This window comes from Xiphophorus hellerii, chromosome 12 (genome assembly GCF_003331165.1).
Source record: "Xiphophorus hellerii strain 12219 chromosome 12, Xiphophorus_hellerii-4.1, whole genome shotgun sequence".
In the NCBI taxonomy this organism is placed as follows: domain Eukaryota; kingdom Metazoa; phylum Chordata; class Actinopteri; order Cyprinodontiformes; family Poeciliidae; genus Xiphophorus; species Xiphophorus hellerii.
In genome coordinates, this window is record NC_045683.1 from 6317659 (window position 1) to 6343150 (window position 25492).

The 25492-nt window shown below is 36.0% G+C and overlaps 3 protein-coding genes and 1 long non-coding RNA gene across 4 annotated transcripts; 2 read left to right on the forward strand and 2 right to left on the reverse strand.

The window, feature by feature from the left end:
• The first annotated feature begins 5294 nt into the window (after positions 1–5294).
• On the forward strand, positions 5295–10630 carry areg (amphiregulin). Its single transcript, XM_032577543.1, has 6 exons — positions 5295–5455; positions 6972–7145; positions 7293–7521; positions 7616–7783; positions 9070–9183; positions 10317–10630. The coding sequence occupies exons 1-5, from the start codon at positions 5419–5421 to the stop codon at positions 9161–9163; spliced, it is 702 nt and encodes a 233-aa protein (XP_032433434.1). The 5' UTR covers positions 5295–5418; the 3' UTR covers positions 9164–9183; positions 10317–10630.
• A 5434-nt stretch (positions 10631–16064) lies between these two features.
• LOC116730154 (uncharacterized) lies at positions 16065–17009 on the forward strand. Its single transcript, XR_004341269.1, has 2 exons — positions 16065–16355; positions 16662–17009. It is a non-coding gene; the product is annotated as an uncharacterized LOC116730154 (long non-coding RNA).
• Positions 17010–18916: 1907 nt separating this feature from the next.
• On the reverse strand, positions 18917–21374 carry LOC116729218 (granzyme A-like). Its single transcript, XM_032577603.1, has 5 exons — positions 21269–21374; positions 21014–21155; positions 19847–19991; positions 19310–19582; positions 18917–19222 (listed from the first exon to the last, which is right to left on the reverse strand). The coding sequence occupies exons 1-5, from the start codon at positions 21330–21332 to the stop codon at positions 19070–19072; spliced, it is 777 nt and encodes a 258-aa protein (XP_032433494.1). The 5' UTR covers positions 21333–21374; the 3' UTR covers positions 18917–19069.
• A 1154-nt stretch (positions 21375–22528) lies between these two features.
• On the reverse strand, positions 22529–25401 carry LOC116729217 (granzyme A-like). Its single transcript, XM_032577602.1, has 5 exons — positions 25310–25401; positions 25066–25204; positions 23392–23536; positions 22801–23079; positions 22529–22725 (listed from the first exon to the last, which is right to left on the reverse strand). Exons 1-5 carry the CDS (start codon positions 25371–25373, stop codon positions 22552–22554), a joined length of 801 nt encoding a protein of 266 aa, XP_032433493.1. The 5' UTR covers positions 25374–25401; the 3' UTR covers positions 22529–22551.
• Positions 25402–25492: the final 91 nt, after the last annotated feature.

A 25492-nucleotide genomic window follows, 5' to 3' on the forward strand; every position in this document is an offset into this window, starting at 1 on the left:
CATACCAGCAACTTTTCAGGTTCAAATCTGAGTTCTGGAGTTTACGCTATTTCTAAATGAACATATGGGAATGTTAAAAATTACTTGTGAAACCATGAACAATTTTACACAGTATGTCCTCAATCCATCTTGGATTGGGAAAAACTGAAAGTTCCGAATTTGAATTGAATTCAAACATAAGTTTGAAATTAGAATCTCAAACGCTCCTAAACTCTCCAAACTTCTGGATGTAGACAAATTATTTCAATACAGTAGTATTGCATAGTGTTTTTTTCGTTTGTATTTTTTTACTGCAACTACATGAGAGAGTTAAAATAAAACCACCTTGTAAATTAAGTCAACACCATGCGACTTGTCGTCTTCCCACATTTTTTGACCGAGAGCTACGTCTCTAAAGTCGATCAGAGCCATGCTAATAGTTAAAATTGTTTAGCTTTGTTTTCAGAAAGCAGGATAAATTCTAAGCTATGTGTAAGTTTGCTCACAGAACATTTGTGATCTAACATGTATTGTCCTGAGTTGCAGTATTAGTTAATCAATGGCAAGATTTAATTCTCTGCACGTCGATTAGTGCCTGTTCCAAAGTCAATGAGCCACAATTAACACTCGACTCAAGCCTCTTCATATGTTCTCTATGCAAATTGACTTGCAGTGGTGACACATAAACATTAACTCGACTTCTGTGTTAAGACATACTTAAAAACATTAGCATGCACTAACACACTAAGACCCACAAACACACCCACTTGGTGGCTTCCGTTTTGTTCTAAATATAAAACTTACGGATCAACGCATTCCAGAATTCAGAACTTGTTCTTACCAAATTATTGCATAAGTAATAGTAGGTTGTTCATACAATGAGTAATGTTGTTGGTGGAAGGGAAGCCCCATTAAGCTGCATCCTTGCGTGTCCTTTGACAAAACAAATCCCTCCACGTGTAGCACGGATGCAATTGTTTTGCATCTCAAAACTGGTTCATGTTGACTTCATGGCATTTCTTTTATTATTTCTCTTAAGGAGCATGAGAATAAAGTGTGATATTTTAAGCACTTTTGTCCAAGGCAACGACCTAAACAATCACAAGCGTTCCAGATTCATTCACAGTATTATTTTTCACTTCTGCTGTCAGCAAGTCTAACTTTCTATTAATCCAGAGCATCCGTGTCATGCACTATAACAAACGTTTGTCCAGATATTTTTGTTTCCAGAGAATCGAATGTACTTAGTTTGGCGTCACAACTTTCCCTCTATTGTCATTATGAAATTATTTACGCTTTTCTTGAATGTATGTTGAAATATTTGCATAGCATTTTCTTACCGACATTGATAGTAAGTGAAAAGCATCACAATACAATATAAAAGTAATGAACATAATTTTGATCAAAAAGAAATTAACCTAAACATAAAACAAAAGTTATTTCTAAAGTCTGAGCTATATTTTTTACAAAATTCTTAAAAATAAGACAAGACAATGTAGCCATTGTCTTGTCTCGACTTCCAATGGTTCATTACCATGTAATTACACCAGCTATGTTAAAACTAAGACTGGTAGCCAATCAAAATCATGTTTGCTGGTAACAGTATAGACTTAGCTGCCAACATTGTTTAATTGCTATCTAATCAAATTGTTTGTGATTGTTTAGCGGGTTGTTTACAAATTTTTTACTAGCTCGTTATCTGGAAAAATTATTTGTCATTTTTCATCTGAATATCAGAGATGATGGATTACAGAGAGCTGGTAGACTATTTTGTTGGACCAGTCATCTCATCCTTAATGTGAACAAAACAGAGTAAGGTCGAAAACTATTTTCATCATAGGAGAAGAAGGTGAGGTGGTGGAGGAGCATAGGCAAGAGAAGTTTATTTGAATAGCACATTTTCAGCAAAAGGTCAACCTCTGGAGATTTTGTGCAAAGGTAGCCTGTTGAAAACCATCCCTTTGTCCTACACTATCTGCTTCGTCCAGAGGGTCTGGGCTCTCGGCTGTTGAGAAACAATTGTTTCCAGGACGCATGGATTATGTTGAAGTTTTAAATTTTACCCAATGGCTAAAGTTTGCTTGTTACGTATGTAATGTGTCAGTTCGACCCCAAGAAGCTTACTTAATTGCCTGTGCTATAAACATCCATCCTCCACTGTGAATGGATAAGTGCTGAGCCAAATGAGGAGGCTGTCAATGTGGAAATGTGGATTCAATATTTGACCAACACTGACTGAACGGCTTTGTTCACGTCCTCTGCTCTGCTACGTTGCTAAAACAGTGCAGTAAACCAACGCCATTGTTCACAACTTCTTCTTTTTGCCGATTGGCAAAAATCAACTACAGACAATCAAAGTTAAGGGGAGAAAGTCCAGACTGTGCTGTAAGCAATATTTTTTTGGAAGATTTTTCCCTCTGGGATTGATGAAGTCTTTTTGAATTAATAAAAATGTATTTTAGAGTTTGACTTTTGGTTTAAACATTTTTTTAATTTCATGTAGTAGTTCCTTACCAAGTGTCTTCGTTCCTGCAGACCTGTTTGTTCTTGAACGTTTTCACCAAAGTTTGTGAGTGTTTTTGAAAGCAAATAATTCACAAATAATGTTTTTACCTTTCGGCTGATAACTAGGCAGTGGTGTGTTTACAGTGGGTGGCTGTTATAAGGCGCTTCGCTTTAACCTTGGCTCAGACTTTCCACACATTCAAATCTAATATCTACGGTGCCATTCTTACACCTAATCCAAACAATCTAATTCCACAGCCATTATAAACAAAACTTCTCAGGAGATCCTGGGCTGTGGAATGAAGACAGAGAGGTTCCTAGCATTCTGAGTGGTTACTATGGGATTCCACCACAGCACGTGTGGCGGGACAGCCTCTCTCGACAGACACAACAACATGAGCAACACAAACATCTGAACAGTTTCCCCACCCAAGCCTCAAGGTGTCCTCTTGGTTACCGAGGACTAAAATAGCAACACTAAGAATCCTTTTATAAAACCCACACACAGAAAATTCACACACAATAACACCAGAGGACTCTAGGTGGAACGGAACAAAACTCATGGAAATTTTTAGTAAAGAATCTGCGGAGACACATTGTGACAGATACCATAAAAAATGTGTAACATAGAAAAAAGCATAATACTTTAATTATACACCGTTTAATGTCTGTCATGATTTGTTACCACATTACTGCTTTATGCCACGTCACTATTTTTAGACAACTTCTCACCATTTAACCGTATTTGCACATGAAGCCAATTATCAATCCTTTGCAATCATAAAATTGGACTGGCACGCAAGGGACTCACCTATGAAACTATAATATCATTTTTATCTGATAATAACTTAGAAGGTGGTTTCTCACAGGGTAATGTACGGTAATTGGACCAATCTACAAATTAACCCCTGAATTTGTCTTTGGGAAAGGGGACTTTAATCCTGATTTAATATAGGAGTTCTTGTTATTCTACTGAACGAAGTTCAGCTTTTAATTACATATTTTACAAATTACAAAATGATATAAGTGTATTGAACTCTTATTCCAGAGTGATTTTAGCTTTTGTACCCAATCTTCTTCAGAGTAGACTTCAGGTAATTTGGAAATTCTTCTTTTCATATAGTTTTACACCGTCACACACCCAATCATAGAACGTATTTTATGATTCTTCTTGTTTTATGACCACTTTGAACCCTGTACAAAGTTCAGACATGTCTCTGGGCTACATACAGCCAATCACTAAAACAAACATGTGGATGCATCTTTATTGTCAAATAAAATATTGTTTGTGTGATTTTGTGTTTGATTTATATGTTTTCTCATTATTGTTTGATTAATGTCTTCATCCCTTGAATACAAAAGCAAAATTTTGCCTCTGTGAAGAGTTTCTTGCTAAAATAGAATTTGCACTTTTAAGGACAGATTCTCTGATGCTTTTTGTCACACTTAAATGTTTCAAATCATCAAACACACTTGGATTTCCTGCGTAAATAGAAAAAGCTGTTTTAAAATGAACTTTTAAAATAAATACATTTAGGTAATAAAAAAAATGAATCAGTTTTTTCAAAAAAACAGATTTAAAAAAAAAAAAAAAATCAATTCATTCAAACCAAAAGTAGCTGTCAATGTTGTGAATTAACTATGATGAACAATTTCTTTAGGAAACTGAGTTCAATCTTCCTAGCCTCTACATCAACATATGTAGAACCTACTGACAGCATAAAATAGGTTAAAAAGTTACACATTATCCCCTGATTTAAAGAATTTCTTGAACAGATAAGAAACAAAGTCACTGGCATTTATCAATCTGGGAAGGGGGTACAACTCAGTTTTTTATGGCTTTGAGGCTCCAATGAAACACAGTGAAAACAAAAAGTTTAGAAAATATGGATTATGGAGTAACGAGCCATCAAAATTACTCCTAAAGGACATCAACAACTCATCCAGGTCACACAAAAACGTCACGTCAGTTTTTATGATTCAACAGAAGTAAAGAAAATGGAAATCAGAAGGAAAGTCCCAAAGTAAAAAAAAGCACAGATGACCAAAAAGAGTACAAAATGCTCTCTCATATTTGCCGTAAATCAACTGGATGATCCCAAAGACGTTCAAAAAAAAAGTCTGATGACTGACCAGAGAAAAGTGAAACTACTCTGGTGGTTTGCTTCCTGTTTAAAAAACAACAAATTTTTTTTTAGGGGGATATTCTGTCGAAGTCCAGCTATAAATCCATTTGAGGTTATATGCCCTTCATATTGAAAAAACCACCAACAGGACTGAATTGAAATATTTCTGTAAAGCCAACTGGACCAAAATTTAATTTAGGAAATTCTGTTATTAAAATAACTTGACATTTTAAAACTGCTTTTAGTGTCTATGTGTTACTTTTGTCTGGTTATAGCCTTTATTTGTTGATCTCAAACATTTAGGTGTGACAAAAAAAAGACGGAAATCTTTTTTCATCATACTGTGACTACTAAACAGGAAGTGTAATTAAGGCAGTTTAATGATTAGAGACATGTGGAAAGAAATTTACCAACATGGACCAATGCAGTATCAGCCATTTCTGTTTTCTAATGGTGACCAGAATAGAGCCAGAATACATCCATCTGTTTAATTTGTCTTGGTCTCATTTAGTCTAATTATTCCCAGTCCTATTTCAGGACACTTGGTGTAAAAATGTGCTACCAAGAGCAAGTTGATCATTAAACATACACACACATTTCTTTTCGTGTCACACACACTCACACCCTTCTTTTCCCCCCGGAGTTTTGTGGCAGGCGTTGGTCTATAAAAGCTGCACCTAAGAGCAAAGAGAGCAAACTCCATCTGCAAGCGACTTACATTCCAACACTCACACACACACACACACACACGCCGTCAGACACAGATTAGTGCAGGACTGTCATACGCAACACACCGTCTTCCTGGGATATGAACACTCTCATCATCATTTCTCTGCTGTGCATCGGTAAGTCTGGACTTGTACTTTAATTCTGTGTGCCGGAAGTTAAATTAGTAATATGAAAGGAGCATGCGGGTGAGAGAAAAAATGTGAGTCTTTGAGCGATGACTTGTCAGGGAGGAATAGAGAATTTCAGGTCTTTTAGGCAAAAAAAAAAACAAACAGTTTGTGAAATACACATCTGTGTCTAATTATGTCAACGTCCAACCAAAAATAACGATTTAAGAATGTCATGAGACACATTATTCTTATTTATTAAATGTTGTTCCTCATAGAACATTTTTATTTTTGAATACAGACTGAAAATCAATATTTCACACTGTTCTCATTATTAGAAATATTTCAGGCTTCTTTTTGTAGAGAACCATTCACTGTCAGATTTATATTTATTGATTATTGATGATATTTGAAAGGACAAAACTATGTTATTTTGGTGATCATTGATTTTCTTAGCTAAGTTCTCAAGATAAAGTATTTACTGAAAAGTGCACATTTTATAATGTAAACATTTGTAAGCAACAAGAGCCCTGTCTCCTTCTCACTTTGTCACTTCGTCAAATACAAGTGACTACAATTACGGTTGACAAAAAAAGGAAAGCAAAACTCTATCAAGATTAAATTGGTCTAACTTTGTTGCTGCCAATCCAATTTCCAAATGTCAACTTCTTTGCCTTGTCGTACAAATCAAATTTTATGACACCAGTTTACAACAAATGTCCCTTTACAAGAAAATCAGGTCGCATTTTGAATTCAGTTCAAACAAAATTCTATTCAAGTCTAGAAATGATATAGTGAGATTCAGAACCGGTTCAGTTGATCAAAAAATACCAGCTGGTAATAAGTTAACTACTTATGTAAGCTTATTGTGTTGACTCACTGACACTGAAAAAAATACTGAACAAGCATGTGGGGACAGTAGAAAGGAACCATTCCAGTCTGAACTACAATCTACTGTGGCAGGAAAGGCGATTAAAGATAAAAAAAAGAGATACACATATAATAATAAACAACAAAGAAAACAAAAGTCTCGTCTAAGGAACAGAAAAAAAAGAAAAGCGCACAAAGTTAATAACAACAATGGCGCTATCAGTTTCTCCATGTTGGAATGAGACACAGCTAAACAAAGACGCACTGGGCCAGGAGGACTTTCTATTGACAAAAACTGAGAGTGAACAAAGGTAGTTACAGCAACACTTCTATCTATGGGTCATTCTTTTATTAGACAGAAATAATGACAGCAATTGCTCCTTCTGTTAGACAAGTGAAGAGATAAAACTGGACATTGGGTCAGGGTTACTTTCTGTGGAGAGAAAAACAGGGAATTAAATAGCAGGAATGATTAAACTTTGCATGTATTCTCTACATTTTGCAAAAATATTTTTTGTTATTATTAGTTATTAATTATTTTTAGTGTTCAGTGTCTTGAAAAATGAAAAACATCTAACTACTTCTGTTTTTTTATGTCTTTTTACTTTTGTTTGATCTAACCCTTGTGCTTGTGTGCCTTTCTGTGGTTTTGCAGTCGTCTGCAGCGCTCTGGGTGCTCAGGGATCTGAAGACACATATTCAGGTGAAATAGCCAGAGTGACAGCCGATTCAGCCTATGGGGAACTCCACCATCAACCACTGAACGACGACGATGAACTGGGAACAGAAGAACCGTCGGGACTAGACCACAGATACATGATCGACCATGGTATGAAACGATAAATCAGTTTCTTCCTTTGAATGACACTGATCGATTTTTACTGAGTTTACTGGGGTTCCATAAACAATTTGAGTAAAACTTGAAAAAATGTCCAACTATACAATTTCCTGTTCAACTTACTCTTTCCCTTCACAGAGGCGCATTCTGATAAAGACGAGAGGAGGAAGAGGAAGGGCAAAGGCAAGAGGAAGAACAGGCAAAGGAGCAAAACCATCACTCCGTTCAACCCGCAGCACACCAACATCACAAGGGGGCACAGATCCACTCTCACCTCAACTCAGGACCCCTGCACCTCCACCCACCTGGGCTTCTGCATTCATGGCTACTGCAAATACATAGAGGGACTGACAGAGCCAGTGTGCATGTGAGTAAAGCTCAAAGCAAGTTTTAGATAAATAATTCGTCATAACAAGGATTCAAAAGCATCCATTGGCGTATCGGTTGTCTTTGTTCTGCAGCTGTATGAAGGGCTACGATGGAGAGCGCTGTGGGATCCAAACTTTGGGGTCATTCATACCCCCTACTCAGAGCTACAATACGGATCTGGTGCAGACGGTTCTCGTGGTCATTGCAGTCGTCCTGTCAGTCATCAGCTGCTGTGCCATCCTGCTCATGACCTGTGCTCAGTAAGTCTGAAAGAATCTCACTGATGAATGACACATTTGGATGCAGCATCCAGAGTTCAGTGTATGGTAATTTACGCAAGAGTATAGTTTGTAAGACAGTGCATGACCCTGGGGTGTACAAGTCTGTTCATTTCCTTGTAAAAAAAAAAGCTGATGGTGAGTTAAAGTTTATTGCAAACAAAGAGTGATAAGAAATGAGTCCAAAAGTTTTTGCTTCCTCAGTTTATTTGAAAAGTTTGGGGATTTAAAAGTTAAAAGTGTGTTACAATTTATCAGAGAAAAAAAGCAATAGGGTTCTAAAAGTACCATCTTTTGATTGTGATAACTTTCTCAAAAGAAAAATATAAACACTTCATTTAATAAAAAACAAGGGACAGTAAAAAAATAGTTTAATTCACTATTAACCTGTTAATCTATATTGTTGATTTGTCATGCAAATCAGATACAGTCTTATTTGTTTTCATTTTTTGCTGATACTTGATCACTTATTTAGAGATTTCCAGTCAAGATACACAACTAAACCTGATAACATGATTACCATTACTGGCTTCTGCAATTATTTTTACATTTTTTTATTTTATAATTTTTGACAAAACTTAACTCTTGACTGACATCAGCATGGAACAAAAAAAAAACAAAAAACTCTTTGCTCCCTCGAAACTATAATAGGGGAAGATTACTGACTACCATCCACACCCATGGATCCCAGCATAACACACATTACAATTCAGATATTCTGCCCAGAAACACTTCCTGGCGTATTAACATAGTGCCGAATGAAAAAGCACTCTAACACACCCAAACACACCCACTCAGTGCAAGGATTGCTCACCAACCTTCATGGATGGACTTTTCCAGCTTCCGTGACTTGTAGTGAAATCTATAATTTCACCATAAATTAATGTCATAACAACTATTAGTCATGTTGAAATGCAGATTAACTATGCTTAGTGTCAGTTTGTGACAGGTCCTAGAGTTCCTTATCGATATCCAACCCAGTAAAAAGGATCTAATGAATGCTGGGCTGGCTGCTCTCCTAGATATTGCACAACAGAGCAGTAAATACTTTACAAGAAAATGATTAACTTCCTCAGATAGGATTCAAAGAGAAAGCAGAAGGTATTTCTGAGAAACAAGTTTAATTTTTGATCAGAACACCTGAAAATAAATATTTGTTTGTGGCCAAAGACATGTAGCCTGCATCTCAGAACACCTGGCATCTGCATTTCTCTGCTCTTCACAACACCTACAATATTTTTTATGTTAATTTTGAATATCATTTGCAGTTACAGGTCACATAAAAACTTCCTAGCCTCCTATCTTGGATCTGGGTCAGAGCAGGAGAAACTCCAGAAACCCGCAGGTGACGTTGTCGTGTGAGGGCATCAAGTTACAAAGAGGTGGGTGTTACTCCGGTTTTGGCCTACTTGTGTGCATGCAAAAATGCATTGCAGTGTTTTACAGCTTTTGGAAAATTTATTTGATAGCAGTGAATTGTTGATTTAAAGTAGATGACACATCACTTATTTTTATTTTTTACCTGTTTTCCATTCATATCACAATTGTTCAGTACACTGTTGGATTATCACAAAAAATCCATAAAAATACATTGAAGCTTGTGGTTGTAATGAGTGAAAATGTAGAAAAGGTCAAGGGGTATACATATCTTACAGTAAACTATAAAAAAAAAATTTTTAATATTTTAAATCTTCTTTAAAGTTAAAGTTCTGCTCATGTTATCCTAGTTAGCTGTTAAGCTGTTCTATATGATTTTGCTACCCTTTGTTTGACTGCATAGCCACTAAATCAAATTCTAAGAATAACTGAAAGGAATGTACTGTAGCTGTAGTTCAGTTCCTGAGTTTTAAAAATAAAACCAGACCTTTACCAAACTCATCCTGTCCAATTCACTTGGGCAACTTTGCAGAGCTGGATGAAGAGTATGTAATCACTCCATCCTGTTTTTGCTGTCGAGTATGTTCCTCTGATCTATTCACTTCCAAGATATCTAAGGCTGTCTAATCTCTTCTCACATGACCCTTAAGCCAAACAGGAAGGAGTGGTGGCAGGGAGAACCCTTACACTGTTGTTGTTGTTGTTGTTGTTGTTGTTGTTGTTGGTGTGAAATGCAGCCTGTTGCATCATGCAAAGAGGCATCCCTGCTGGGGGAATTAGTCTGCATTAGCATGGGGTGTCTCAGCCTGAGCCATCTATGCAATTCATTCCGGCGTAAAGGAAAACCACGAATCAGAGCGTGCAAATTCACCCAAGTGTCCCAACAATAGCACTACTGACACACTTATTGTGCATGTGCACATTTTGCACACCTGAACAGATCTTGCAAGCAATGATACCACACTGGCACAAAGACTTATCTTGACTTTGTGATAAAATCTGCAAAAATGAACAGGACATTTTTTTTAGGGTTTGTTGTGTCTTTAGTAAAATGTTAAACATTGGCATAGTTTTTGTCCAAAATAGTTTACTTTTTTCCCCTACATATTTCTTTAATCTCTTATTCCTCTTTCCACAGGCAATGAAATAAGAAGAGGAGTCCAGTGACTAGAGAGAGTTGCAGATGTGCAAAATGCAAAACTATGTAGAATTTAATTTATTTAGCTTGAATATTTATTGCTTACAACCTAAAATGTATGTGTGTTGTATTATTACAATTACAATGTCATGTGTGAGCGAATGCTGAGCATTCAGCCTTTTATTATTTTGTAGATTGGTTTTATTTATTACACTGCATTTGTTATAGGTCAAAAAATGTAACTCAAAATGTAACTATGTCTTGAAAAGTGCTAGAATTAGATTTCAAATAAAGTATCTCAATGTTACGTTAAAGTGTTTCATTGTCCACGTATTCTGTCCGTATGCTGTGTTTATTCATGTTTCTGGAAGCACATGTCTCGTCAGACCAGTCACGAAAACAGTCTTGAAGTTAAATGTTCAGTAGATAAAAATAACCCTGAGGAAGGTTCTCAGAAAAGCCACCTCTGAGTAATTCTGATAAACATCAGTGACTTCACATCTAAAGAATGACAAAACTAGCTGGATCTTATTCAGAGAGAAGTCAAAGAAAAATAAATTTGTCTTTTGAAAAATGTTTTTTAAAGATTCCCAAACTTTGTGTAAAAATATACAACATACTGTTTTATGGGAGAACAAAGTAAATTAGGAATAAATATTTTCTAGCTAATTGATGGGTTTTGTTGGGATACATACAGACCAGAGTATCATATGCAAATTAGCATTTATCCAATTATGCTGTTTGACTTATATTACCTGTAGTTACAAATGGAATAAAAAGTCTAAGAACACAGCTTTGTGGAACCCAGTAAACTGCAATTGATCATAAAAATTGGCTCATTCACTGCAGAGTAACTTCATACATGACTTCTAATTTGCTCAAAAATCAAGAGTGCAATTTTCACTTAACAGTTTTTTACTATAACAGGTTGAAAGTTAATTGTAAATGGTTGATTTTAGTTACGTTTTCCTGCAACTTTTAGCTCTATTTTCTACATTTTTACTAGATTTAGAGTATTCAAATCCTTCACAAAAATTTAAATCTGATCCAAATACAGTGTAATTGAAAATTGCACTCTTGATTTTTGAGCAAATTAGAAGTCATGTATGAAGTTACTCTGCAGTGAATGAGCCAATTTTTATGATCAATTGCAGTTTACTGGGTTCCACAAAGCTGTGTTCTTAGACTTTTTATTCCATTTGTAACTACAGGTAATATAAGTCAAACAGCATAATTGGATAAATGCTAATTTGCATATGATACTCTGGTCTGTATGTATCCCAACAAAACCCATGTAATGTAAACCCATGTAAACCCATGTAATTAAGTTCACATTGCCAACTGTTAGAGCCTGACATGACACTGGCTCCGCCCCTATGGGGAAGTAGAGCAAACCTCAGACAAACAGTATTATAATGGCAGAAGGGGTGAAACTCAATGCATTAGCCGAGACATTGAATCATTTTTGCCTTATCAACCAACACTGAGGCAAAGACAGCAGGCAAGAAAATTCTCTGAAGCGTCCTACATCAGTTCTGTAAGGTTATTAGTGGGGAAACAACTGAGAAATCAACGTTGAAGCCCAAGTTTTTCGAAGTCAGAGGAAGAATGAGTGGCACAAAGGCTCATTGGATGTGAGTGTGAAAGCTGTGTCAGATGCATTTGTGAGTAATAACTTAAATAATACAAGCTTGTGAAAATCTGTCTTTAGGAAAATGCTTAAAAATAATTATTAACATAAAAGGGTGCTTAAATGTAAATGCCGCAGTTACTGCAGCACATGTTTTCACGCTGCCACAGAGCTACCATTGGAATTTACACATATAAAATCAATCATAACTACCTTCACTTACAGGTCTTTGATTTGGCTATCACAGTGTCATCATGACAAAAAAAAAATAGCATGCTTACTAGCAGTTACTTTTGTGTAGAGGAACATGTGGTAGTTGCGTTGATCAGTTTCATTCAACTGGACATGAGGTCGACCACAGACCTTAATCCATCTCTTGCTTTATTCTAGACTCCGCTTGGGTTTTGGAAATGTAATAAATTGTATTCCACCCTACACGCTCTGGGTAACGGCTGTCGGAATTGCATGTCCCCCACTGACAACATTTGACAAGAATTTCCTATTATTTTCCTCGAATGCTCTAAGATTGCAGCGGTTACCCTGGTAATGTTGATGGAACTACGTTTTCTCTAAATAAAGGGCGTGTACTTGATCGGGACAAATTGTGACCACTGATTGGTCAGTTGATGACAAACCTAAAATGGTCGACAGGTGGCGTCATGTCTGAGCACGCAGAGTAAATGCAGTAGAAGATTAGTCAGAAACCCAGCCAAGCTAATAAACAGATGTAGGCTAAAGAAGATCAAATTCAGAAGGTCATATTATGCTGACGTGGGTAATGTCTTTCTTTGGAGTCTGCAGGTTTTTGGTTACCTTTGTTTCTTCTCACAACCTTTTAATGTTAGTTTGACTGACAAGTAGGAGTTATTATGTTCCTGTTGGTTTGATGTCATAGTTTCTGTGTTGACCCTCTGATGAGCCTGAAACCTGTTCAGAATGGGGAGGATGTCATGGTTTGTGAATTTATTTTTTGTGTTGGTGTTTTTCCTTCTTATTTTCTTTTTATTCAGCTTCTCAGTGAAATTTTCCAGGTGCTTTTGAATGTGTCCTGGTTTCCATGCATCTTTGTTTCTAGAGAATGCTCTGGGTGTGCATTCCATTGGCATTTTCCTCCTTTCTGCCTTCACTTTAAAAACCTGCACCTCTTGTTCATTGTGTTAAGTGTTTTGGCCGTGTTTTGCACCAAGGTTATTTTCAAATTTGAGTGTTAGTTTGCCTTTTAAATTGGTATCCCATTTTCTTACCCATGTGTTACCATGGGTTACACATGGGTACCCATTAATTCATTTCATGCTAAAATTACAAACTGATGGTTGGATAACATGTCCCGGGTGTAACCCGCCCATTGACCTCTGGAGATAGACACTAGACCTTTTTTGTATTTTCTCTTTCTTTAGTACTAGTCTTTAATATTTTATTTAATTAGATTTCATATGTTGTTGGATTACTCTGTGTAAATTGTTTGTGTTAATTATTTTCTCTCAGTTGCTCAGTTTAGGTCATCATTCAGCTGTATTTCCTTGATCATACTCACCTGTGTGATGTTCTACTAATAACCACCTCGGCAGTTAAAAGCCAGTCAGTTTCTTTACTTCTCCATTAGATCCTTTCGTTATTAGTGCATTCCACCCTAGTTTGCCTGTGGTACTATTTTGTGTCCATCTTGTAGTTCCTCATATTTGCATATCTCTTTTTATAATAAACTTTCACTGTAATATGAGACTAATATCTTCCTGTCTGCACTTGGCTTCCATTTTCTTCACACACCAACCTTAGCTGAAGGAAGTGAGGCCTCTAGTGCGTAAAGTGTTCTAGGTTATTTTGTGACTGTCTAAATAGTTGTTTATGCACTCTTGGATTATAACAGGCCGTCCAATAGTTGGAAGAGCCACTAATGTTCTATGTTTATTTTATTTGGAAATAACCGCTTTGGTTTCCTAGGATTGATAAATGCCAATGACTTTGTTTCCCATCTGCTCTTTAGATTGGAGCATGATTTGTTTCTTATTAGCACATTTTGGCCTATCTCATATTGTCAGACAGGTTTGATTTAGGTGGATTCCTCAGGTCTGGTTGGCAATTATGTCAATTACTGATTTAACAAAGGGACTGATTACTTTTTCATGTTGGGCAGTGTTGGTTTGAATAGCATTTTTCTTTTTGCTTGATAAAGGAAATAATCATTTAAAACCTAATTTTTAGATTTCCTCATGTCATCTTTTCCAATATCAATATCTGACACCTGATTTATTTGTTATTAGTTCATTGGTATAAGTACTACTAAAAGTATTCTGTTTACAAAAAATCAATCGAGTCACTTCCATCTTCATTAGCATTTGGGATGCATTTTTCTTTCTGCCTGTCTCTAAATTAGACCCTCCTCAAGAATACATGAGTTACGAAACAGATGGCTGTCTTATCATCTCATGGCTCAACCGGTATCACACAGAATGAGCATTTTAAAGAGCCAATAAAGGCTGACTCACACACTCAAATACATCAACTTGCGGCTACCTTTATACAACAAAGTTTGACGCTGTGTTTGTGCTGTGTCACAGAGGAAGGAGAAAGCAAGGTGAGGTGAGGTGGGCATCAAACACAGGTGATGCAAATCCAGGTAAACATTTACCTTGACATTGTGTGTGTTGTGTGGGATTCAAGTTCCTGTGGTGGAAATGTCGGATGAAACATGCCAAAAAATGCTTATGCATTCATCCATCCCACAAAATCAGTTAATTTGGGTGTGGTGAGCTTTGGAGGTTTCGGTGACACTGAGGTGGGCCCAGGAGCTTTTGTGGGTTACTATGGAGACACTGTAAACATACAGGGACCTGGTTGGTCAGTGGTAATACATGAGGAGCTCAAATAAAGGACATGCAGGAATTTCATGGGTGCGGTAGTGTTTCTTCCCCCCTCGACATGTTCAAAGGAGAGAGTTTCTTGCCAGGAAAAGTTTTCTTTTGTTTTTATCTCTAATTTACTTCACAAACTTTTAGTTTGTAACATTATATTGGTTACTTTACAAAAGCAGAAGTAATCTCTCCAAAAATATTCTTTTTTTCCCCTTTGAACTTTGTCTGCCTTTTCCACTTATCAGTTTGGCATCAACTCACCTTCATTTAAAAACATGACTTATTTAAAACTAAAATCATGGTGTTTTAGAAAGCCTGCAAATCCGCTGTTCAGGAGCACCTTAAATAGTACAAAAGGTTTTCCCAATGATAGCAAGAAATCAAGGTATTATAATTTGACTACCAACTCCAGTGATACTGTATATAATCCTCAGGTCAGATTTCTCTGAGGGGAAAAATGTTTGTTAAAGATTATGGTAAATGTGCCATGAAAGAGATTTCTAAAATGCAGAACAGAATTGAACCAAATTGCAAACATGTTAATATGAGCAAACATTTATTCAGAAACAAAAGAATATTTTACTTTGAACAAACTTTATTTGGGGAGTTAGATTTGCTGTTGAAAGACTTTTGGTGTATATATATATATATATATAATGGTAAATTAAAATTATTAAATTTACCATACATTTAATATGGTAAAATAAATTATATAAAATTATCACATTTTATATGTTATTTCTATCACATATAAAATTTCCTGAATTACGTGCTGCCTCAAGTTTTCACAATCAGTTGCTTTAATAATAATTTTAATGAGTCACCTGTTCATGGAGGACTACACTCTACCTGTAAAAGATCACCACCTAGTGTTTGGTAAGAAAACGGTCAGTTTCACTACTGCCCAACTTTACATTTCTGAATTGGATTTAAGCAGGATTTTTGTGTTGAGGTTTGTTTTATGAGCTCCATTATTTAAATAGAGAAGGAACGAGAGAATGTGCATTTTTCTTGAACTAATCCCTCGGATTTCTTACATTTTAATTGAAAGAGTCCAAATTTAACATCTTTTTTAAAAAAAAAAAACATTTTATTTTCCATCTGTCATGAAAGCCTTCTGTTTAATCCCATCTTTTTCTTATTATTTTGCATGCTCCATTTACTTTGGCATTTTGAGACGATATTTAAACTTAACATCACATTATTAACAGACGCTAAGAGAATCAATTGAATGTGACAAAATAATTGTTTTCTCTGTGCTTAGCTAGGTATTGTGAATCCATGATGTAACCCCCATAAACTATGCTGATCTGTCTGTATGTTTAATGTGTTTGTTTGTTAGTTCTTAGAATGTCCTGTAGAGGGCACTAGACCCACATTTCTCCTGTGTCGGTACGAGAAGAAGAGTAAAGAAGAGGGAAGAAGAAAAAAGAAATGGCAGACTAAGCATATTTCAGCAGAAGTAGAGAAGTTACTATGCATAAGTGCTGCTGTGATATGAAGGAAATCTGTTTATTTTGAACTGGATAATGTACATTCTGTTCTGAGAGTTCTCCGGTGAGTCTGTTGTTTTATCTTCAGCTGCTTACTTACGCAGAATGGCTACCTAGCTGGAGCTAACGTTGCTCAGTTTTTTTCGAACTGGAAAAAAAAAACCAACCGGAGTATAAAGTGTCGCTCTGTAAGTAGCATAGCTCTGTGAAATGAGACTGTTTATGATGAAGTGATGTTTATTAAGTAATTTCTTTATTACTGGGCGTTTTGGGGTTATTTTAAACGCTACTTTGATTTTCACTGAGAAGTAATTGAAAGATTTCTATGATTTCCGTATACCTTCATGATCGGTTAACGCTCTGCATGCAGGTCGTTTTTTTTGTTTTTTGGACGACCGATACCTGAACGAGCCAGTGGAGTTCCAGAAGCAGGAGGGTTCCGCCGCCATCTTTGTGGCTCGGACTGAAGCCTGGAAAGGGACTGGAGGGCCTGGTGCTGCTGGAGCTGGATGTTTTGCGTGGACAACAGATAAGCTTATTGAACAAAAAGGGGGCCCCCAAATCTTTTTTTTTATTCCACAAACTATTTGTTCATGAACATTTTCATAACGGACAACTTATGTGCACACTGACTGAACTGACTGACTGAACTGTTATATTGAAGGACTAACTGGAATATGTAATTTCTTTTGTTGAAATAAGCTTTAAAGCTACTGTTTAAAAAAAAAAAAAAAAACTACCCTCAATTTTTCTATATATTAATTTGATATTTTTATGTAAGGGTGGACAATTTAAGTTTTATACCTTAATTTTATTAAGGTAATTAGTGTTACCTGGATTATTATTTTTTTGTGGGGAAAGAAAAATAAACTTGAGTTGTTAAAACTTGTATGCTTATCATCCTCCTGTGTGACCCTAGAACAAAAGTAACTTTCCTACTGAATTTATTGCTAATTAAATTAAGTAGTGGTTACAATTACTACACAAAAGACAGGATAATTTTTATATTTATGGATGGAGTATTGGCATTATAGGTTTTAGATCAATATCAGAGATCAATATGGGCATATATCACACTAGTAATTTTTTAATGTTTAAATCTGCCCTGCTAATCTGTTTTTATGTTGTGTTGCATTGTTTGGTTTTATATTTGTACTCGTGTAAAGTGTCTGAGTACTTAGACATTACAAATAAAATGTATTGAGTTGACACCCACTTGCTTCAAATTAGCCTACTGCATACTATTTCTCACGTGAAGGCATTGTGGACAACTCAGATAACCCCTGTCAATACTCTTCAAATAAGCACATTAGGTGTACTCGGCTGCACTCCCGTTGTGCCTGTGGACCTGGAAAACATCTTCTCCATGTCTGTTTGTTTGCAAAATGAAATGTGAGACTTGATAATTGCTGACAGATGCTCTCCATCTTGTTTGACTGAGCTATTTCACGAAGAAAGATGGGGAACATGTTGGTCATTAGATGTACAAAGCAGGAGCAGACATGTCTAATTGCAGAAAGAGGTGGTTTTAGAAAGTTGCACACCAAACATTTTGGATCTTATTTCTAATAATATATATAAAACAGGTAGTTTTAAGTGTTAAGTTCTGGTGGCTACTAAAGCCATGTAACAGAAGTTCTCACAGAATCTGCTGCCAACCACAAAGAGCAGCAAGAAGGTCACTCACACGTATGAGAACAACCACAAAAAAGAAACAAAACAATAACACGTACAACCACAGAGGACCAAGAACATTAGACAGACAGATAAAAATTAAGATGAAAAGAAGCAAATAGCGCATCTACAGCCCCACAGCGAGAGAGAGGCATGAAAAAGGTGAAAACTTTTATCTGATTATGTTATATTATGTTGAAACATACGTTTCATACCAGATAGCAAAAATAATTCCCTTTTATATCTATATTGCTTCCTGGCAGTGTAAATCATATAGGATTTGCTCATTATGCTTAAAGGAAGAGTAAAGCAGCTTGAGCTGTCAATAGTTCCCTCTTGAACAACTGAAGTTTGCTTGTTTTATAGAGGTTGATTTTAATTATGTGCTGTGTTAAAAGCATCAGCGGCGTGGAGCTTAAAATACAAAAAGTATTTTTGTCTGTTTTGAATAATGTTCTTTACTTTACAAATGATTTTTCTGGTCATTGAAATTCCACTTTCTGCCCTGCTTAGAAAACGCTTGTTCTCACATGCACTCAAGTAATTGTTGCACTCCACAATTTAGACATTGACAATTTAAAAGTTTCATATTTGAGGTTCTGTTCTTCAAGTTTGATGGAACTGAAACGTTTCTGACTGGAGTTTGCACGTGTTTCTTGTGTATTTTGGGGTGTTTCCCTCCAACACTGGATTCAGCGAATATGGATGACAAATGTATTCTAAGAAAATCTGATTGTATATTTTCTATATGAGTCTGAAGTAAAATGTTTGTAGTTGTCTCTGGCGACTTGATGTGGTGAGACATCTGAAGAGCTTTATAATATGTTTTTTTTTTTTGTTTTACCTTTCAGTGCTTTTTCTGTTTCTAAAAGGAGACTAAGGGAGGAGAGGAAGGTGTCTATTTTATACTTTTGCCCATTTATTTTAATTTGCCAACAATAACTTCTTCTTTAAAGTTTTATTTACTGTAATGAGTCAAGACCGGATATGTTTTCTATTTGTATAAAATATTTTAAAGTAAAAACCAAATAAATAAATACATACAGAAGACAGAAAAGGGATTGTGAGAATTTAACAGTACAATATAGATATGAGTTATTCAGTTTAAGGTGTCTTCATTGCCTTCTTGATCCAGTTAAGATGCCTTTCTGACAGGAAAGAGTAAACTCCAGGTTTCTTTTTTAAGCCACAAAACTTCCCAAATGATGTGACTCCAACTAGAACTTTTTTGCACAGTATTGGTCCTCCCGAATCCCCCTGAGAGAGAGAAGAAACATGTGATGATTGTTTTCAGAATAAATCAACCTCTAGCTAAGGCATGAAAGGCTTTTGGGCCTATTTTACCTGACAGGTGTCGGCATTGTTTTGACCATCTGACCCGGCACAAAGCATGTTCTTGTTAATATACGGCTTATGGTTGTAATAATCTGGAGAGTTGCACTTCTCTCTGTCGATTACCGTCACATTAACGGACATCAGGACGTCAGACATTTTGCCAACGTTGTTTGTTTTTCCCCATCCAGCCACCATGCAGACGGAATCGGTTGCTGGCTCTTTTACAGCAGTTTGCAACTTAAGACTTTGAACCCATTTGCTTTTTTTCGCTGGCTTGTTTATCTGAAAAAATGCACAACAGATGCTGATGATTTCTAGTTAAAATATATACATTTATAATATGTGAAATATGAAATGCAGTGGCCTCTATCATTTTAGTTTGCTTGAACAATCATTTTAGGCAAAAACTGCTTGGGATATTGCAAAAATGCTGGCACTAACAACTAAGAGCATAGTTTCCACCACAATAAATGTGATTATCTGCCTTTCTGATTTATAGTTAGACAGATGTAAAATATTTATTTATTTAGCACGTTAAAGTCTTACCTTGATCAACATGAGGTCATTGAGTTTTTCATCCTCATCATAGCAGGGATGGATGATGTGTTTTGACACACTTCGGACCTGCCTGTATTGTTTTTCCTTTTCCTTTTCTTTGATAGAGTGCACCCCCAGCAGTACAGTCTTAACACTGCAAGAGCAGAAAAATACTGCGTTATTCACAACAGCACAAAGTGAGAACAATAATAGTTTGGTTAAACAGCTTACATGATTGAAAAATAATAATTGTTAGTCTTAAATGGTGAAATAGTATACCATAAATAGTACGTTTTAAGAAAATACATTGTTTGCGCAGAGATTCTAGGTGTTTAAAGAAGTTTCTTTTTATTGTCTAAGTCCACACATTGCAACTTGACCACCTTTACACACACACACTTCATGATCTACTTTAGTCTGTGCAGAACATAATGTTGCCTCGTAAGTTTCTGTTCATTTCACCAGAATGCGAAGCCTACTTTTAATTTTTGCATGCCACTGATATTTAATAATTAATTAGACCTTTAGGTGCATTTATTTTTCTCATGCAAAATCAGTCGCGAAATTGAAATGCTGAAATGATTCTCAGAAAACGTGCCTTGTGGTTTCTGTGTTTTCTTTCAATGACTGACATTTGTTCCTTTCTGTGTGTACAAAGCAAATAGCAGAAACGATCATGTGCTTAGACTCGGTGTCTGAGATGAAACGTGAGACAGGATGCACTTTTGAAATGCATCATGACACCCCTTGCATAACGAAGGAGCTGAATGTAATTTTTTTTTTTTTTTTTGGTCACTACATAAGCAAATGGAAGTTGTTTTAAATAAGGTATACATACATTATGTATGCTTGTCAAGCTTTTGATTAAAAAATGACATCAGCTCTCTACTAGCTATTTGGTGCGTTCTCATTTTTAAGGATTGGTTAAAAAAACTGTTGATGCAACAAGGAAATGATGCTTCCAGTGACTCTGCATGCATACTCATTCGTTCTTTACGCAATCCACACAATCAGGGGGGTAAATAAAAAAATGCCTCCTGTGACAACAGTTTTTAATTCTTTAGAAAAGAAAGATTAACAAAAACTACACAGAACAGGTTATTTGTTAACTAACTAGGTATTAATATTGTTGGAATCTGCAAACCAAAAGCCAATTCTAAACATCATAGTTCTTACTTTTTGCAGTGTGCTGCTGTCAGGATCCAGTTGGGATCAATTAATATTCCTCCACAGATTGGTACGTTTGACTCCAGCAGAGCCATGTAGGGCAGTGAGTGGGGCTTCACTTCATTCCCATCAATAATCTCAGAACCATAACCTAACACAGGAAGATATCCAAATAACATTTTTCACAACGAAGCAACAAAAAAATCATTCTAAAACAAAAGTAACTGATATCTATGGCAATGCATTTAAGAAGCTATTACTCACTTGAGTTGAAAGAAAAGAAGAAGACACAGGAGATGAAAGCAACGAAACCCCTCAGAGACAACATTTCCTCTTATTTCTATCTTTGATCTGGTGGTGAATGTGCCCCTGGAGACAATCACCCTGCCCTTTATGTGTTTTTCTCAAAGGATGTGGTCTGACCATGGAAATGCACGAGTCAGCGAAATGGACAAAATGATCTGCAGCACACCGTCAGCCTGAAGCCTGTGGTGAAATTTACCAGTACTGATCAGAACCAAGTTAGTCAGCATGATGTGGGTTTTCAACATCATGCACATCAGAGTGTAGGTGAGTGCAGACGTGGGAACAAACTGCTAAGATCAGGGGGAGGGGTTTAAGGCTTTGCGATGTTCTCTTTTCAAAAATAAGGTACCTACTGTTGCATGCAAAGACTTCATACATTTTGACCATTAGGGAGAGGGTCTGTTTATAAAGTCTAATATTTTGCTTAAGATTTTACTTTACATTTTTTTACTCTTGTGTTCTTGTGTTTGACACCTCTTAAAATAGAAACCTCTTATATTACTTAATGTGTCATGACGGAGGCTTAGCTAACATTTGAATATGGCATAAGCCACCAGGTTGCAGGTGCCCCGATTCAAATTATATATTTACCTCCTTCAGGTTTTTATTAAGTGCCACAAAAAGTTGTATTTTCCAACAACAGCCCCCAACCACTATTTATTCCACCCATTTTCTATGCCTGCTGTTATCCTTGCAGCATCATGGGGAAGGTAGTACCTATCTGCAGCATGCAGCACTCATTTGGTGAGGGGCAGAATACATCCTGAACAGTCCATCACAAAGAGATACAGGATCACACACACACCCACACACACGTAATTGATATGTTGACATGACTACAATATAAGAGCACATTTCTTATATTATAGAGGTTAGAGAAATGTAATTGTATTAGTCAGAAGAGTTATTCAGTCTCAGAGGTCTTCATTTTCTTCTTGATCCAGTTAAGATGGTATTTTGATAGGAAAGTGTAAACCCCAGGCCACTTCACTGATCCGCAGGGCTCAGTGTTGGATCCCCCAAAAGATGTGACCCCAACAAGAACTCTGTTACAAAATACTGGTCCTCCTGAATCCCACTAAGACTGTCAAAGACGGTCCTCATGGCAGTGCAGCAACAGAGTCTATGCTGTCTTTGTTTTTTATTTGTAATTTGTATATATACCCAGTTTTTGCAACAAAATGCAGGTCAGATAAAAAGAGCAACAAAACAGTTAAAAAAATAACTATCAGTCAGAAAAGTTATTCAGCTTCAAAGGTCTTCAGTGTCTTCTTGATCCAGTTAAGATGGTTTTCTGATAGGAAAGCATAAACTCCAGGCCTCTTCACTGATCCGCAGGGCTCATTCTCGGATCCCCCGAAAGATGTGACTCCAACTAGAACACCATTGCAGAATATTGGTCCTCCAGAATCACCCTGCGAGAAAGAAGAAATATGTGAAAATCATTTTAAGAAAATTATGTTTTAAAATTGGCTAAAAGTCTCATTTACCTTACAGGTGTCGGCATCACTTTTCTTCCCATTTGGCCCCGCACATATCATGTCCTTGGTAATATTCGGTTTATGGTTATAATGGTCTGGAGAGTTGCACTTTTCTCTGTCAATCACAGTAACATTTGCAGACATCAAGACATCTGATAGAACTTTGCTATTTTTGCTGGTTGCTCCCCATCCGGCCACCAGACAGACAGAGCCAGCTGCTGGCTCTTGGACAACATTGCTCAGTTGTTGAACTTTGACCCATCTGGTTTCCTTCACTGGTTTGTCCAGCTGAAAGGGGAAAATAGATCAAAGTTGAAATTGTTCACAGAAATATATAATAGTAACAAAAGAGTGGTCTTAACCACTGCTTCAGATCTGAAAGAGCTTGAATTTTAAACTTGGTTCAAGCAATTATTTGAGCTGATGGACTTAAAGGCTAATAACAGATATGACTGAAGATCACTGAAACAACGTCATACTTTATTTTGTCAATGACTAAAGTAAAACCAACTTTTTGCTTGAGTTTTATTGTTTTTCTTGAATATTTTTTCAAAGCATATCTGGGCATAAGCTTCCTCTTATTGTAAAATCTTGTCTTACCTTGAGCAACATGAGATCATTGACTCCCTTATTCTTATCGAATTCGCAATGAGGAACACTTGTCTTCACCTTACGGACCTGCCGGTACTTCTTTTCTATTTTCTCTTTTTTGATGGAGTGCATGCCCAGTAACACAGTCTTAATGCTGCAAAAGCAAAACCACAGTATGGTGTTAGATTTATGAAGCATGTCCATAGTCATGACACCATGAAGGTTTACTATCCTATTACAAGTGAATCTGTCTAATATATTTAATTCGATAGTAAGTTAATTATTATAGAATTGACATGAACTATATTTTAAGATTATTTAATTGCACATTATGTTAAGCTTCACAAATCTTAAAGAGCTGATAAGAGAGGAGCAGATATTTTTATGATGTAGGGTGGTTCAGTGTGATGTTATTTAATGTGGATATATATATATATATATATATATAGAGCTATCATCTATCTGTCTGTCTATATATATATATATATACACTGCTCAAAAAAATAAAGGGAACACTTAAACAGGTGTTTAACACTTAAAGTGTTCCCTTTATTTTTTTGAGCAGTATATATATATATATATATATATATATATATATATATATATATATATATATATATATATATATTTTGCCACATTAGAACCATAAATTGTTAAACAAATTTCATATTGTATTGGGATTTCATGTCAGAGATAATTGTTAGGTGAAAGGAAAATATATATTTACATTTTTAAGAAATGAAAATGTGAAAAGTTGGTATTTTACTCGCTTGAGTTAATACTTTGTAGAACCTCCTTCTGCAATGACACCTGCAAAACGTTTAGAGCATGTTCCTACCAGTTGTGGGCATTGCCATGCAAACTTGAGCTAATCCTCAGCTACAATTAGCTAAAGTTTAACTCAGTCAGACTCGATTTAGAGCAATTTCAGTTTTCAGGTCTTCTGACATATTTTGATCTAAACAATTTTATTCTGCTCGTTTTAGTCTTTTGCATTCTTCTGCAATTTGTCTTCCAGGATGCTAATCTTTTTTTTAAATTATACTGTTTACTTTGAAAATGAAACTTAATGTTGAAATATAAATGTTTTCTCAGAGAACAACTCTTTTCTAAAGTCGTGTGGCTTTTGTGGTTTCTTGAAGTGACTGGTCCATGCACCTTATTTTTTTCTTTCTTAGCAGAAACTGTCTTGCTCTTAGCCTTTAATGTTTTACTTGGAAATGTAAAATATGTGGAGACTGTATGCTCAGAACAACACCCTGTTCTCACTGACATATTGCATATTAAGTGAGAACCTGGACTTGGTATTGTGGTTGTTAGTATATGAATAGAAAACAGCCTACAGTAAATGTATATATAAAATAAAAAGCATATTTGCAAGGTGTTTGTTTACAAATCTTTAAAAGATGTGGAGATGGAGACTATCTAGGCACCTTTAGTCTTAGACCAGATTGAAATTTCCTGGGTTTTACTATTTCTTATGAACATGTAAAAAGTGAAGTGGCTCACTGTTTTATTTACAAATCTTTAATAAGACTTTCAGAGACCTAAACATTTTCAATTATAAAACTAAACTAATGGAGGATCAATTTTTGTAACTCAAATAACACTTTCCTGCTAATATTGTTATTATTTTTTACCAGGTGAAACCTCAATAAAATAAAAATATGTTACATTTCCTACTTTCCACAGTGTGCAGCAGTCAGGACCCATTTTCGATCAATCAATGTTCCTCCGCAGAATTCAATTGACTCCAGAAAAGCCATGAAGGGCAATGAGTGGGGCTCAACTTCATCCCCATTGATGATGACAGTACCACGACCTAGCACAGGAAGACATCCAAACCCACTCAGAAAGGTAAAAATACGTAATAAAGAGATGGTATTTTTTTTCCCCAAAGAATGACAACACTTAATATATTACTCACATGCGTTCATAATAAGGAAAAGTGCACAGAGGATGAAAGCAGTACAACCCGTCGGAGAAAACATTTCCTTTTTTCTCAGACTTTGATCTGGGGACGAATGCGACCCTCACGATGCTCACCCTTCTGCTTTAAGTGTGTTTCTCAAAGGATGTGGTTTGACCATGGAAATGCATGAGTCAGCAA

Bases quoted from the DNA above. Each gene is read 5' to 3' on its own strand.
- areg (XM_032577543.1), top strand. From the start codon at position 5,419: ATGAACACTCTCATCATCATTTCTCTGCTGTGCATCG. The intron at 7,146-7,292 runs GTATGAAACGAT...TTCCCTTCACAG, and splicing joins CAGATACATGATCGACCATG to AGGCGCATTCTGATAAAGAC. The intron at 7,784-9,069 runs GTAAGTCTGAAA...TATCATTTGCAG, and splicing joins CTGCTCATGACCTGTGCTCA to TTACAGGTCACATAAAAACT.
- LOC116729217 (XM_032577602.1), bottom strand. From the start codon at position 25,373: ATGTTTTCTCCGACGGGTTGTACTGCTTTCATCCTCTGTGCACTTTTC. The intron at 23,537-25,065 runs GTAGGAAATGTA...TTGCTTTTGCAG, and splicing joins ACTGCTGCACACTGTGGAAA to CATTAAGACTGTGTTACTGG. The intron at 22,726-22,800 runs GTAAATGAGACT...TCTTTCTCGCAG, and splicing joins GTGATGCCGACACCTGTAAG to GGTGATTCTGGAGGACCAAT.
- LOC116729218 (XM_032577603.1), bottom strand. From the start codon at position 21,332: ATGTTGTCTCTGAGGGGTTTCGTTGCTTTCATCTCCTGTGTCTTCTTC. The intron at 21,156-21,268 runs GTGAGTAATAGC...TTCCTGTGTTAG, and splicing joins CTTCTTTTCTTTCAACTCAA to GTTATGGTTCTGAGATTATT. The intron at 19,223-19,309 runs GTAAAATAGGCC...TCTCTCTCTCAG, and splicing joins ACAATGCCGACACCTGTCAG to GGGGATTCGGGAGGACCAAT.